The following is a 14,476-nucleotide window of genomic DNA, read 5'->3' as shown; positions in this document are numbered from 1 at the left end:
TTGGGAGGCTGAGGCAGGTGGATCACCTGAGGTCAGGAGTTTGAGACCAGTCTGGCCAACATGGTGAAACATACTAATCATTGAACATACTAAAGGTTATTTCTTTTTCTTGCATATCCAGAAAACCCTCTTAATTTTATGCTTTCTTATCCAAGTCATGTACCATTTTTTTCTGAAACTAAATTAAAATACTCAAAAAAAAAAAAAAAAAAAAAACTACATGCAAGTTGCTGTATCTCTTTGAGTGGATCTTGGATTTGAAAAAAAAAACAAATTGCCAGGCCGGGCACAGTGGCTCATGCCTGTAATCCCAGCACTTTGGGAGGCCAAGATGGGCAGATCACTAGGTCAGGAGATCAAGACCATCCTGGCTAACACGGTGAAACCCCGTCTCTACTAAAAATACAAAAAATTAGCTGGATTTTTTGTAATTTTCTGGATCTTCCTCTTGTGTCAAAAGCTATATATATATTTCCTCCTCAAAGCAGCCGCTCCAAGAACTAACTAGCCCTCTTTATCTCCCTCTAGCTGGGATAGACTAATTCCCCTCCACCCTCATCTCTCTTCTTTCAATAACACTGCATAGGTGTTAATGGCCTGGGCTCTCACCAATGAACAGAACTGTCCTTTAAGCCAGTAGCCCACAGGCAGTGGGACCCAAAGCCTCATCCCCAGTCCCCAGGGCAGAAGCCACAGAGCTGGTATTGTTTCCACTGTTTCAGGAAGAAGGAGCCAAAAGCTGACCCTCAGCACAAATCAAAGTCCAATATGGAAAGAGAATTAACTGCTTCTAGTCCCAGGAGTAGGCAAGCTGTGGGCAAAAAAGTTTTTGCAGCCACCCCATCTTTAGAAACAAGGAGAAAACTAGACCCTTTTCCACTATTGTAGTCTACAAGGTACTCTACTGCTCCAAGGGAATCTGAAAGCGCAAAGGATCTAAACAAATAAGGAGAACTTTTCCCAGGCTGGAGATAAGAGTGACAAACAGAAAGATGGGTGAATGTAATAATGCGTAGGAAGATGATGCTGGGAACCTCCATTCTTCATATGGGTGCCAGCCCTACAGAGGACAATACAGTAAGAACCAGGACAACCACTCCAGACTGGTATAGCTGGGGAATCTTCAGGCCTTTTCCTAGGTCCCACATCAAGTTTCAGACCCCATTCCAGGTATGATACATGAGAGGGAAGACGAGTGCAAACTTAGCTGTGTGGATCAGTGCTGGCCCCAGACACAGGGACTTCACGAGCTCCAAATAAAACTCAAAGTTCCCAGGGAGTAACAGGGCCGACATGCCAAAAAGCGAGGCTCCTGCACTCAAAGTAGTACCAGTGCTATGGTGGCAGATGGCCATCGCCATGGGAAGAGACCAACTGTAGATAGTGACGTGGGGAGATACGGGACGGTTTAAACCTGTGTTCTTATTCCAGAACCGCTCCGTCTCTTCTTTGGCCGTGGTTCCCAAAGGAACAGCATTTCTGATACAGAACTGAAGGCTAAAGTGGGCTCGGAGGCAATGTCGACCAACATGTCTCAGCAAGAGTGCAGCCATCTTGGGTTCCACATTTAGTTGTTATATCTCTTTAATCTCCTTTAATTTAGACAGTTTCCTAGGCTTTTTGTCTTTTATATCATTGGAAGAGTCCATGCCCATTGTTTTATAGAATATCCTTTAATATAGTTTTTATGGGCTTTGGAGCAATTATATGTACATAGGCCTTAAATTATAGGACTAAAGCACAGGGTGACCACTTACTGCTATTAAAACAATGTCAGACCGGGCACAGTGGCTCACACCTGTAATCCCAACACTTTGGGAGGCCAGGGCTAGTGGATCACCTTAGGTCAGGAGTTCGACACCAGCCTGACCAACATGGTGAAACCCCATCTCTACTAAAAATGCAAAATTTAGCCGGGCGTGGTGGTGCACGCCTATAACCCCAGCTACTTGGGAGGCTGAGGCAGGAGAGTCACCTGAACCCAGGAGGCAGAGGTTGCAGTGAGGCGAGATCGCGCCATTGCACTCCAGCCTGGGCAACAAGAGCAAAACTCCGTCTCGAAACAAAAAAAACTGTCAAATGGTCACTGTCACAAGGACATTTTAAAGGCAAGTTCTTTATTAGGGATATTGAAAAGTTTATCTTGCCATTTTTAGATGAGATGGCATAAATTAATGGGCTCTGGAAACTGATCTGGTTTAATTCCAGATTTCATTCCCAGGTTTTAATCTGAGGATTCCCTTAACCTGTCCGAGCTTCATTTTCCTCATCTGTAAAATGGTAATAATAACAACTGTATTTACCTCATAGAGTTACTGTGAAGATAAAATGAGCTAACATATAAAATATTTATTAACAAAGTGCCTAGAACATTGTGAGCATTTAGTACCTGATAGCTGTGGTAGTAGAGCTGTTGATAATTTGTACTAGGGATCAAGTATTAAAAAATTGTAACATGAAAAATTAGGTATTTAAGAGATCAGGAACCTTTGTTTTTGAAAGGTAGCCAAGAATGTTTTAGAGGTTGTTATACTTAATGTGTTCTCAGGTATTAAAAGAAAAAAATCGGCCAGGCGTGGTGGCTTATGCTTGTAATCCCAGCACTTTGGGAGACCGAGGCGGGTGAATCATGAGGTCAGGAGTTCCACACCAGCCTGGCCAAGATGGTGAAACCCTGTCTCTACTAAAAATACAAAAATTAGCCAGGTATGGTGGTAGGCACCTGTAATCCCAGCTACTCGGGAGGCTGAGGCAGAGAATTGCTTGAACCTGGGAGGCGGAGGTTGCAGTGAGCCGAGATCGCACCACTGCACTCCAGCCTGGGTGACAGAGTGAGACCCTGTCTCAAATAAACGAAAAGAAAAAAAACATTTTAATTAAATTTACACTTCACACACCTGGTCAATGAAATGGAATTATCCTAATTAAGTTCCTCCCCAAACCTTGGTGTTTCTTTTTCTCCCAGAAAATTGCATTCGTCAATTTAGGATTGTTGAAAAAAAATCCCTCAGTGTTCTACCCTTCTTCCCCAACCTGTCTGGCATCAGTGGGAAAGCAAGGAATTTTCGGCCATCCATTCTACCTGTAACCCAGGGTTGTGTTGGTGACGGTGACTAGGAACTGCTCCTGTTCCCTCCAGACCCATCTGCCTTCATAGACTGGCTTGGAGCTGAGGGCCTCTCATAGCTCACCACATCACTGAAGCCCCCACATACTCCTCAGGTTACCATTTCTGAAACTGGAAGAGTTTTATAATCATATTATCTGTTACTGGGTCAGAGGGCAAGAGAGAACAGAGGAAGTTGATAATTTTTTGGCCAGGTTTTTTTTTTTTTTTAATACCTTTCAAACTAATAGAGAAGCTCTATTTATAGGCATAATTGGCTTTTACTTTAAAAATGTATTAAAATCAGAAAATAATACTACATCTGACATTCTCATGGGGGAAATGGCTAATCATGTATGAAAGCAGATATTCAGTCATCCACTGTTTGTTTGCAGTAATATTCAGCCTGTCATTCAAGTAACTTTAGGGCTTTTCTTCAGTATCTAGGTTACTTCTCTTTATTCACCAAATGCTTGCCAATGCAAAATAGAAAGTGCATATTATTAATTTGAATTCTAATATTTATAATGAGACCATATGCGAAAACTTTAATTTTATCTATTACAGAAATAATTGAAAATGCAGTAAAAGAAAAATCATTGCTCACATAACTCCCTAGTTTATGAAATACGTTTGTATACGTTATCTTACAACCTACATCTCTGTACGGTAATTGGGACAAATATTTGGTTTCTTCATTTGACAGAGAAGAGAGCCAAGATTCAGAAATGTTAATATTCAAGTTCATGGTTCTACCACTTACTGGGTGATCTTGAAGAAATCCCTTAATCACTCTGTGTAATTTCCTTAAATATGAAGCAGAATTCAAAATAGGGCCTACTGCATAGGGTGTGTGTGAAGATGAAATGAGTTAACTTAGAACAGTATCTGGTACACAGTAAATCTCAACAAGTGTTAGCTATTAGCTGTTATTATCACACAGCTGGTAAATGTTAGGACTTGTACCCAAATCTAGACCTTCTGTCTCCTAGTCCAGAACGCTTTTCATAGTACCATGTGCAGTTTACCTTTTAGTAAATCATTTAATGAATTTCTGCCTCACATTGATCTTGTTATTCTTGAAGGGATCTTTTTCTACTTTGTTTACTTTGACTTTAAATTTCTCAAGATCAAAAGGGAAATGTGTTTGAAAGATTCTTCCTGATTTTTAAAAATCCTCTGATTTCTGTTGTCATCTGGGTTTGCTTGAACTTGAAGTATCAGAAGGTGTTTTAGCAGGTGAAGATATCATAAAGTTGTTTTCAAGAGTGATTTTGGGTGTTTCTGGTGAATTTTGTTTTGGTTGGAAGGCCTAAAGTGGGAAGTAGAGTTGAAAGAAATTGTTGGACTACAGCCCAGATTTTGGGGGTTGGGGGGAGTTCAGCCATATCTCTTATCTGCAGTGCTGAGAGAATATTGCCGTTGCAGAGAATGGCAGCTTGGTGACCTCAGAGTAAAGATAATTGTTTTGACACAGGATTATTTATAGTAAAAGAGCCATCCTGAAGAAGTTGGTAAACTGTTATGGACCATTTCCTGGGAAAGGAAAAATTGTAGATATTTCTTTTGGTAATAGTATTTGTAGCAGGCTTTTACTTGTGACTCCCAGTTGTTTTTACTCTATCTACTGCCAGTGTAGATATTTTATGGCTGTGAGATGGGCCTAAGTGAAAATCTGCATGCTTTTGTGGGAGCTACTCAGCTGCTATAGGGAGACAACCGCCCTTTCTTTGGATGCCCAAGGTCAATGCAAAACTGGATTTGATGTGGAAGATTGCAGAGGGTGGGCAGTGACGTGCAGGAAAGATGGAGTCAGCCTGGAGGCCTTCTTGAGGCAAGGAATAAGAGAAAGCCCCAACTCACTGGGCATGCCCTATCACCAGGCCTTTTTGATGTGTGCATAATACAGTATATACATAGATGGGTACTCTGACTGCAGGATATTCAATATGCTTACAATCTTTGTAGATATCTGTACCAGTATTTAACCTGGTAAGACAGGAGGTTTTAAAGAACCTGCTGAGACCTCCTCTTTGTGATATTTGGACTATTTAACCCTCTTATTTCTAATATTATCTTTAGCAAGTAGAATTAATGTTCTCATATTAAGTGAAAATACTGAATTTTTAAGATTCCCTGGCACCTGATGATAGTTCAATACTGTTTGCAAAAGAGGATATGAAGAAATGATGTATTTATTATCTTTTCTAGTTTTGCAATCAGGTTTTATTTTTCGTGACTAGCCACCAACAGAATCTTCTGACCTATGCAGCATGAGACTAAAGCCCAGAAAACAGCTCTGGGTCCTAAAACCTTGGCAGTCTCTCTCTTGCAACTACATGGCTGCCCATTCAGTTTGGTGCCTGCTCCTGTGTGTTAGTTTCTGCCTGCTATGCTGGGGAGTGGCTGGTCTATTTTTCTGCTGTATTTGCTTGGATGCTCTATGTAGTAGATGGGCAGTTGGAGAAAAGGCTAAAAATGAATAGCCGTTATCCATTGCCACTGTCACAACATGTTGCCCAGGACTCCAGAGAGTTTTGCTTCTTAGCCAGTTGATTATGAATTAAACACCTCTGATGTGTGAGAATCTTCTGTATGTGGGGATTCTTATCCTTCTCTGCCATTTACATTCTTCTGATATGCAGTGTACCAGAGGAGAACACTATTGATGATGGTTCCTTTGAGGTTAGTAGCAGAAGGAATGACAGCTGAGAGATTTAGCAAAGCTAGCAGGGTTGTAGAGAAGTTGAAAGCTTAGACTGGTTCATGATGGGCCTTTGCTCAGTCATCATTTATGAATGCCAGTGTGGCCACGAGTGCCACAGGTGGGCCCTTGAATATCTGTTGCTCTCTTTGAAGTCTTTGCTGATTCTCCCAAGTTGGGCCTTTGCTCCTTAGGATTTCAGTGACACATTTTCCCCCACTTATCTCCCTCAGCTTTGTAGTGAGTAGTTAATTGTCTAAATGTTTCATCTACTTTGTAAGTTTCTTTACAAGAGGAACCTGGGGCCAGGCGTGGTGGCTCACACCTGTAATCCCAGCACTTCGGGAGGCTGAGGCGGGTGGATCACTTGAGGTCAGGAGTGTGAGACCAGCCTGGACAACATGGTGAAACCCTGTCTCTACTAAAAATACAAAAATTAGACGGATATGGTGGCGGGCACCTGTAATCCCAGCTACTTGGGTGGCTGAGACCTGAGAATCACTTGAACCCGGGAGGCAGAAGTTGCAGTGAGTGAAGATCATACCACAGAGATTGCGCCACTGCACTGAGATTGAGTGACAGAGCAAGACTCCATCTCAAAAAAAGAAAAAAAAAAGAGGAACCTGGTCTTGCTCATTTTATTATTCTCATAAACCATGGATATGTCCCACTTGCATCAGTTACTTGGTAAATCTTATGGAATTAAACTGGACAAAACTGGCTGTGTCTATGGAAATCCTGCAGCTAGTATCCATCTTTCTAGACCTACTGTACTCTGCCAAGAGGGCATCCCTTAGAGAAGCAGAGCACCATCATCAGAAATAGCATGCAAAAGCACACCAGCTTATTGTTGGCCTTTTTAAAAACTTTTCATGAAGCTTTTTGTGTGTGTGTGTTTGTAACAAAGCTTTTTAAAAAAAATGAGGGCAGGTGGACTCACCATTGGCCTTAGCCACGACTAACAAGTAGCCAGGAAACAGGCACCTCCTACTTTCCAATTTCTACCAAGCTCTAGGTAGAAAAGCTCTAGCTTTTTTTAAAAAAAAAGCTTTGTTGAAATATCATTTACATACCATACAACTCACCAATGTGACATGTGCATGTCAGTGGTTTTCAGCATGTTTGCAGAGTTGTGCAATCATCACCACAACCAATTTTAGAAAATGTATCATCCCAAAAAGAAACTCAGTGCCTATTCCCTCCAGCCTCCTCGTCCTAGGCAGCCATTAATCTATTTTTTGTCTTGATAGATTTGCTGGTTCTGGACATATTTTGTCTGGCTTCTTTCACTTAGCATAATATTTTCAAGGTTTATCCATGTGGCATGTGGCCAGCCTAGAGCTTGGTAGAAATTGGAAAGCAGGTGGTGCTTGTTTCCTGGGTAGTTGTTAGTTGTGGCTAAGGCTAATGGTGAGTCCACATGCCCTCATTAAGGACAACCAGATGTATTTAGTGGAAATTCCGTAGATGTGTTCTAAACTTGCTCCTGTGAGTAATTATAAAAATTAAGGTAATATCAATGAGCACCTAACTTAGTTCCTGGACAAAGTCCCTTTGTCCCACTTGAACTCTTTTGATTTAGTAAAATTTGCCAAAATGAAAGAACAGATAGTTTGTAATTGGTACTTTGAGTTTAATGTACTGATTCTCCCTTTTGTTTTTGCTCTCCCCAAGGCTATGCCTTTCTGCTGTTCCAGGAGGAAAGCTCAGTACAAGCTTTGATAGATGCCTGCCTGGAAGAAGATGGGAAACTGTACCTGTGTGTGTCAAGCCCCACCATCAAGGATAAGCCAGTAAGTAATACATGGCCAGCTGTTGCTTTTCCAGAGCACATATGCGATTGGAATAGCTGACCTCCTCCTTCTGATAATGGAAATGCTGGTAACTAGGATCCTCTCACCCAGCTTGGCCTCGCTATGCAGTAGAGTTGGACTTTTGTTGGTGATGGGAAACTAATAATAAATTACTCAGTATTTCATTTTATACCTTTGGGACTGTGTGTAAACAAGTATGTCCTTGTCTTTCACTTACAGCTATTTTAAGCTAATTCCTATTCAGAAATTCTGAATTGAGGTAAATAATGCTCTTAGCAGTTTTGGCAGCTGGTTTCCGTCATTATTTCAGATCAAGGACAGGAGTTATTTATTTTTGAAAAAGGTCATAATTGTTATGTTTGTGTGCTTCTGAATGCAAGGCATTGTGCTGGGTGGTACCCACAGCTAGTTAAATAGAGCCTTCTGGGTCAGGAGCTGACACTCTAAAATGGATAGTTTCAACAGAGCAGGGGAGGGGAAGGGCAGATAACGTGGAGCTAAAACCATAATACAGAGTTTGTGGTTTACAGTTTGTGGCTTCTGAGCCAGAGTATGAGTGAGTAAGTCACTGGATAAGGGAGGAAGATTGTGTCCTTTCTCTGGCAGAAGAGATATCAGTGAAGAAGAGGCAAGATCATGTTCAGAGCAGAATAAAAGAACTTTGTTTATTTGACAGAAGTAGGGATCTCTGGGAAGTTGGCAGGGGTGGGGTGAGGTGAGTTTGTGTGTCAAAGCTTGGTGCTAGGTGTGGCAAATAGAGTAAAAATATGACACAGGGTGTGCAAGAGACCAGAGCTATATATACCAGAGGGCCTGCAGCGGCCTCTGTATGACTAGCACCAGAAGTGTGGGGCCTACTTAGCAGCTAGGTTTATTTTCAGAAATGTGCATGGGGAAATAGTTGGATTGAATATAGAAGTTTGAGTGTTGACTCTTGCATTTAAATATCTGCTTGGCTTTGAATAAATCACCTAATCCTTGCTGAACTGTGGTTTCCTCACCTGGAAAATGGGAAGAAGAATCATTCTTCCCTGGGTTGTTGAGAGGCTCAGATAAGAGGAAAATGAATATGAAAGCATTTGGTAGAGGCCAGATACTTGTACAAATTTAACTGGCTAATGTTATCAGTCCTACATAGGATTCAGTAGAGCAAGATTAGAACTCACTTACATGGCAATATCTGTTGAGAAGGATGATGACATCTTGAACAGGGTTTGTGACTGTTTGCTAAAAAATGATATTGGGACTTGGCCACGTATAAAGGGGAGAGTGCCGCACTTAAAGCAGAAGAGAGAACTACTAAAGAATGGGGATATTGAGAATATTCATTGGAGAGTAAGCAAATAATGTGGAAAAAGAGGCAAGGATTTTAGCCAGTATAAAAGTGTGACTGTAATTTTCAAATCTGGGGGGCTGTTGCCAAATTTTGGAGTGGTATGAGTTTAGAAAGTCTGTACCCAAAGAAGAAACAAGCCCCTCTCCACACACACAAAAAAATCTGTACCCGGCCAGGTGCGGTGGCTCATGCCTGTAATCCCAGCACTTTGGGAGGCCGAGGTGGGCGGATCATGAGGTCAGGAGATCGAGACCATCCTGGCTAACACGGTGAAACCCCGTCTCTACTAAAAATACAAAAAAAAAATAGCTGGGGGTGGTGGCACGTGCCTGTAATCCCAGCTACTTGGGAGGCTGAGGCAGTAGAATTGCTTGAACCTGGGAGGCGGAGGTTACAGTGAGCCGAGATCGCGTCATTGCACTCCAACGTGGGCGACAGAGCAAGACTCCGTCTCAAAAAAAAAATCTGTACCCAGTTTGGTAGGGTCAGATATCTGAGAGGCAAATTCTCAACCTCCAGAGAGCCTCTGCTACTGGCATGTCCGTTGGAGAGAAGCTGGAGTGAGCTAGGAAGGTTTAAGGTCACACACTATAGGAGAGGATTAGAAATATATTTTTCTACATAAAAAGGCAGAAGGATAGTAGTACACATTGAGGTAGTTATGTCCATATAGGTTAAGAAGCTAGAGATGAGCACACAGAGTTTATATACCTTGGAAGAATCATGTCACTGGCTCTGTAGGGAAGGAGAATAACATGCCTTGTGGGACAAGCCTTCAGCTGGACAGGATGTCTCTTGAGCAGGGAGTGAGCAGCAGTAGGGGTCAGATGGAGGTGTTGTGGTGGCAATGCCATTACTCTTGAGTGTTTTCACTCGAAACACATGTATTACCCTTGGATTGAAGGACTTTTGAAAATAATTAGTAGAATTATCTGTTTTGGAAATGTTTATGGGGAAACTAACTTTCACTGTTTGTGTTTTGGCAAATTCTGCCTTATTACAGTTTTCATTTTCTGAGCTCAAGTGCAGCAGTTTTATTGTAGCTTGGTGAATTCTGAATGGTGACTGCCAATCACACGTTTCTTTGACCCAGGCATACTCAGAATTTCCAGCATAAACAGTTTGAGTAAAACTTAGGATAGGAAACTTAAAAGTCCCCAAACACCTGCAATTTTAATGAACTGCATCCTACTTTGGGTTCCACTCTTTTGGCTTTATTTTTGAAACCTTCTCTTTCTTGGTTTTAGCTCCACATCTGCCACCCCCCCGCCTCATTTATTCATACATCCCTACCTAGGTTCTGGTACATTCCACCTCATTGTGCATGCTCCCATGAGGGGGAAAAAAGCAAGAACTGTGTTGAACCTTTGGAAGTAAATGAGGACCTTGGCAGTAGCTCAAGGCAAAGTCACACTTTGGAGCTCATTCACCGAACTTTTTTTGAGCCATGGCGCTTCCTTGCTCCCAGCTTTTGGCTTGGCTAGCCTTTATTTTCTACCTTTCAGGATCCCAGTGCCCTCTTTCTGTTGTTTCGTTCTTTCTGACTCTCCCTGGATTTCTTCTTGGAAATACACCATGTTCCAAAATGACCTTGCAGATTTTCTACCCTTTGTCTGTCTTTCTCATCGTTTCCCCTCAAACTCCTATTCCCTTTGAAACAGATTAATCAGATTGTTTTTCTAATGCAGAACCTGGTAGTGAGGTCTCCTTTCACCTATCTTGTCCAGGATCATGCTTGTTTTTTTAACTCAAATGAATTCCAAATTTGTGGATTTCAGGTTGTATTAGGGAGATATTTTTGGTCAGTGACTACCTTTTGTTAAATGACTCAACTCTGACTGTTCTGTGCGTAGTTCTGGTCCTGAAAGATTGCAGAAGGAACTGTATTTATGGCCTGATTAATTGACTTCCTCAGTTCCAAAGAATGGGAAGACAAATTGGTGAGAGCAAGAAGAGATATTGAGGAGCTTCTAGATCTATGGGTTTTTTTCCTTCTCCAGTAAGAGGAGTTTCATAGCTCAGGTATCCCAGGCATATGAGAAGGCAGCTGTGTCCATGTGCAACTGTGTCCAAGGATTCCAGTGAAGCAGGCAGACATTGTTCACAGTGGTCCCTCTCATCAGAGTGACTCTACTTTTTGAATATATTAATAGATTGAACCTGAAGGTTCAAGACAGCAAGCTAATAGAGCAAGGGACCTAGAAGGTCTATCAGAGATAGAGGCTGAAAAAGAGTAATCCTGAAAAGAAGGTGGGGAAGGAGCTATTTAAGATTCTAGAACATGTTGGCCGGAGATGTGGGATAGCAAACACCTTAAAAGGAGTATCAGAGGAGTTTCCTGCTTCCTGTTCCTTATGATTTATTTATAGCGCGATCACAGTTTCTCTATATCCTGAAACACGACAGAATGATTTTGCTATAAATTTAATAACCATATTACCAAACTAAAATATGCTTATGTGGGGATCCATTCTTTATGTTATTGCTCAGGTAATGTGGTCATCCACTTAAAACTTGAAAAACAAAAATTGAAAAGAATAAGGAATAAGGATAAGGATAAGGATAAGAATAAGAATAAGGAATCTGGAAATAAAGGCCAATTTAATTCTTCAGTTTTTAATTCTGTCCCATCTGTCTATCATTCTGGTGTTTCCTCCCCCTGTTTATATATCAGTGGGATTTGTAGCACTTTTCAGTCATTCCTCTTTAGTTACAAAAGCAGTCCAGATCCTTTTCCCAGCTATTTAAGACCTTCCCAGTCTGGCTTCAATTTTTTTTCCAACTTTGCCTTTTTCTGCTTTTCTTCTGAACCCCATATTTTAACCAAACGGAAATATCTGTGCTCTCATCTCGATTTCTTTCTCTCTTTCTCTTTCTTTCCTTCCCTTTCTTTCTTTCTCCTTCCTTCCTTCCTTCCTTTCTTTCTTTCTCCTTCCTTCCTTCCTTTCTTCCTTTCTTTCTTTCTTTCTTTCTTTCTTTCTTTCTTTCTTTCTTTCTTTCTTTCTTTCTTTCTTTCTTTCTTTCTTTCTTTCTTTCTTTCTTTCTTTCTTTTTCTTTCTTTCTCCTTCCTTCCTTCCTTCCTTCCTTCCTTCCTTCCTTCCTTCCTTCCTTCCTTCCTTCCTTCCTTCCTCTCTCTCTCTCTCTCTCTCTCTCTCTCTCTCTCTCTTTCTTTTTCTTTTTCTTTTTGAGACAGAGTCTTGCTCTGTTGCCTAGGCTGGAGTGCAGTGGTGCAGTCTCAGCATGCTGCAGCCTCCACCTTCTGGGTTCAAGTGATTCACCTGCCTCAGGTAGCTGGGATTACAGGCATATGTCACCACACCCAGCTAATTTTTATACTTTTAGTAGAGACGGAGTTTCACCATGTTGGCCAGGCTGGTCTCGAACTCCTCATCTCAGGTGATCTACCCACCTTGGACTCCCAAAGTGCTAGGATTACAGGCGTGTGCCACTGTGCCCGGCCTCCCATCTCAATTTCTAATTCCTACCCTTATTTCAAGACTCCTCACAAATGCCATCTCTTTCATGAATCCTTCCCTGATCACCACATCATGTATGGTGAATGTTACCTATTATTGTAGCTATCTCCAGCCCCATCTAGAACCATCTTTTTAAAATGGTGTGCCTTCCTTCAGATCGTGTTTGAGTACCTGCTGTGGTCAAGGCACAGTACTGGTTACTATGAATCAGAACGTACTATAAGTTAAAAAAAATCTTGTGTCCATAAGTATAGGCTGGGTGCAGTGGCTCATGCCTGTAATCCCAGCACTTTGGGAGGCTGAGGTGGGTGGATCACTTGAGGTCAGGAGTTCGAGACCAGCCTGGCCAACATGGTGAAACTCTGTCTCTGTTAAAAATATAAAACTTAGCCAGGCGTGGTGGTGGGCGCCTCTAATTCCAGCTACTTGGGAGGCTGAGGCACAAGAATCGCTTGAACCCAGGAGGCGGAGGTTGCAGTGAGCCGACATTGCACCATCGCACTCCAGCCTGGGCGGCAGAGTGAGACTCTATCTCAAAAATAAATAAATAAATAAATAAATTCAATTAAATTAAAAATACACAAATTAGTCAGGCATGGTGGCAGGTGCCTGTAATCCCAGCTACTGGTGGGCTGTGGCAGGAGAATCGCTTGAACCCGGGAGGCAGAGGTTGCAGTGAGCTGAGATTGGGCTGCTGCACTCCAGCCTGGGAGACAGAGCAGAACTCAGTCTCAAAAAAAAAAAAAAAAACCCACAAAACAAGTATATAAATACACAGTGTCTATAGAACCTAACACATAAAAGGTTCTCAAATATTTACCAAAGAAACAAAGATAAAACAAAAGAATAAGATACAGATTATGTACTTTGGAGAGTTCATCTATACCTAGAATGATGAAAGAAAACTTCCTGGATGAAGTGTCATTTGAATTAGGCTTGAAGGATGAGGAGAATGTGGAGTTGGCCAAGAGAAGGGTGGAAGTATAGGGAATAGAAATTTCAGAGAAAGGTAAAAACATGAACACAGAAATGGGAAATGGTGTGACATGAATGGAGAATATTTAGGTTGGTTAGATGGAGCACAAATATATGCACGGGAATAGAGAGAATTAAATTGAGCAAAATAGATAGAGACTAAGTTATAGAGCACCTTGATTGATTGCCTCAATCCTTCATTTGTGATGTGTTTACTAAAGGTATATCATTCTTTGCTTGGTACCTCTTAACACATAACTACAATTTTATCTTGGTCCATTCGAATCTGGTTTTGTATGTCGATCTTAGAATTTATGGCTAAGCCGTATCAGCATGTGTGTCATATCCCACCTTGGAAATCTTTAGCATTTCTTATCTTGATTTATTTATTTGTTTCTTGAATTCTTGGTCTAAATTATGGTTTGGGGCTGGGCACGGTGGCTCTTGCCTGTAATCTCAGCATTTTGGGAGGCTGAGACAGGAGGATTGCTTGAGGTCAGGAGTTCGAGGCTGCAGTGAGCTGTGATCACACCAGTGTACTCCAGCATAGGCAACAGTGAGACCCTGTCTCTAAAAAAAGAAAAGAAAAGAAAGAAATCGTGGTTTGGACACCTTCCATCATAGGAATTTCTTCAAAGAAGGAATTTCTTTTCCAAAGTGAGAGAAGTATCTTCTATTCATTATACGTTTGATTTTTTTGCCCTGGGTCTCTGAATCTGCAAATTGGTCCAGAGTTTCTTAGTGCTCGAATCTTTGGAAGCTGTATTTTTTTTCCAGGGAGGTCTAAAAAATGTTGCATTTCCAGCTGGGTGTGGTGGCTCATATCTGTAATCCCAGCACTTTGGGAGGCCGAGGCGGGCGGATTATAAGGTCAGGAGATCGAGACCATCCTGGCTAACACAGTGAAACCCCATGTCTACTAAAAATACAAAAAAAAAAAAAAATTAGCTGGGCATGGTGGCAAGTGCCTGTAGTCCCAGCTAGTCTGAAGGCTGAGGCAGGAAAATGGTGTGAACCTGGGAGGCGGAGCTTGCAGTGAGCCAAGATCGTGCCACTGCACTCCAG

General features: G+C 41.7%; 2 protein-coding genes across 10 annotated transcripts in view; one reads left to right on the top strand and one right to left on the bottom strand.

Annotated features, from left to right (window-relative positions):
• The window catches only part of CPEB3 (cytoplasmic polyadenylation element binding protein 3), a 246,909-nt gene that overhangs the window by 174,557 nt on the left and 57,876 nt on the right, over positions 1-14,476 (top strand). For all 9 annotated transcript variants that reach the window (XM_007963551.3, XM_007963553.3, XM_007963550.3 and 6 more), the window contains one exon: positions 7,485-7,603. In XM_007963551.3, the coding sequence (XP_007961742.1) occupies positions 7,485-7,603 (119 nt within the window). The remainder of the gene's footprint in view (positions 1-7,484; positions 7,604-14,476) is intronic.
• Positions 25-2,073, bottom strand: LOC103216259 (succinate dehydrogenase cytochrome b560 subunit, mitochondrial-like). The gene is made up of 2 exons (XM_038009261.2): positions 1,315-2,073; positions 25-1,150 (listed from the first exon to the last, which is right to left on the bottom strand). Exons 1-2 carry the CDS (start codon positions 1,551-1,553, stop codon positions 937-939), a joined length of 453 nt encoding a protein of 150 aa, XP_037865189.1. The 5' UTR covers positions 1,554-2,073; the 3' UTR covers positions 25-936.

This window comes from Chlorocebus sabaeus, chromosome 9, assembly GCF_047675955.1.
Source record: "Chlorocebus sabaeus isolate Y175 chromosome 9, mChlSab1.0.hap1, whole genome shotgun sequence".
Classification (NCBI taxonomy): Eukaryota; Metazoa; Chordata; class Mammalia; order Primates; family Cercopithecidae; genus Chlorocebus; species Chlorocebus sabaeus.
Note: the sequence above shows the minus strand (reverse complement) of the source record. Positions and strands in the feature narration are given on the sequence as shown.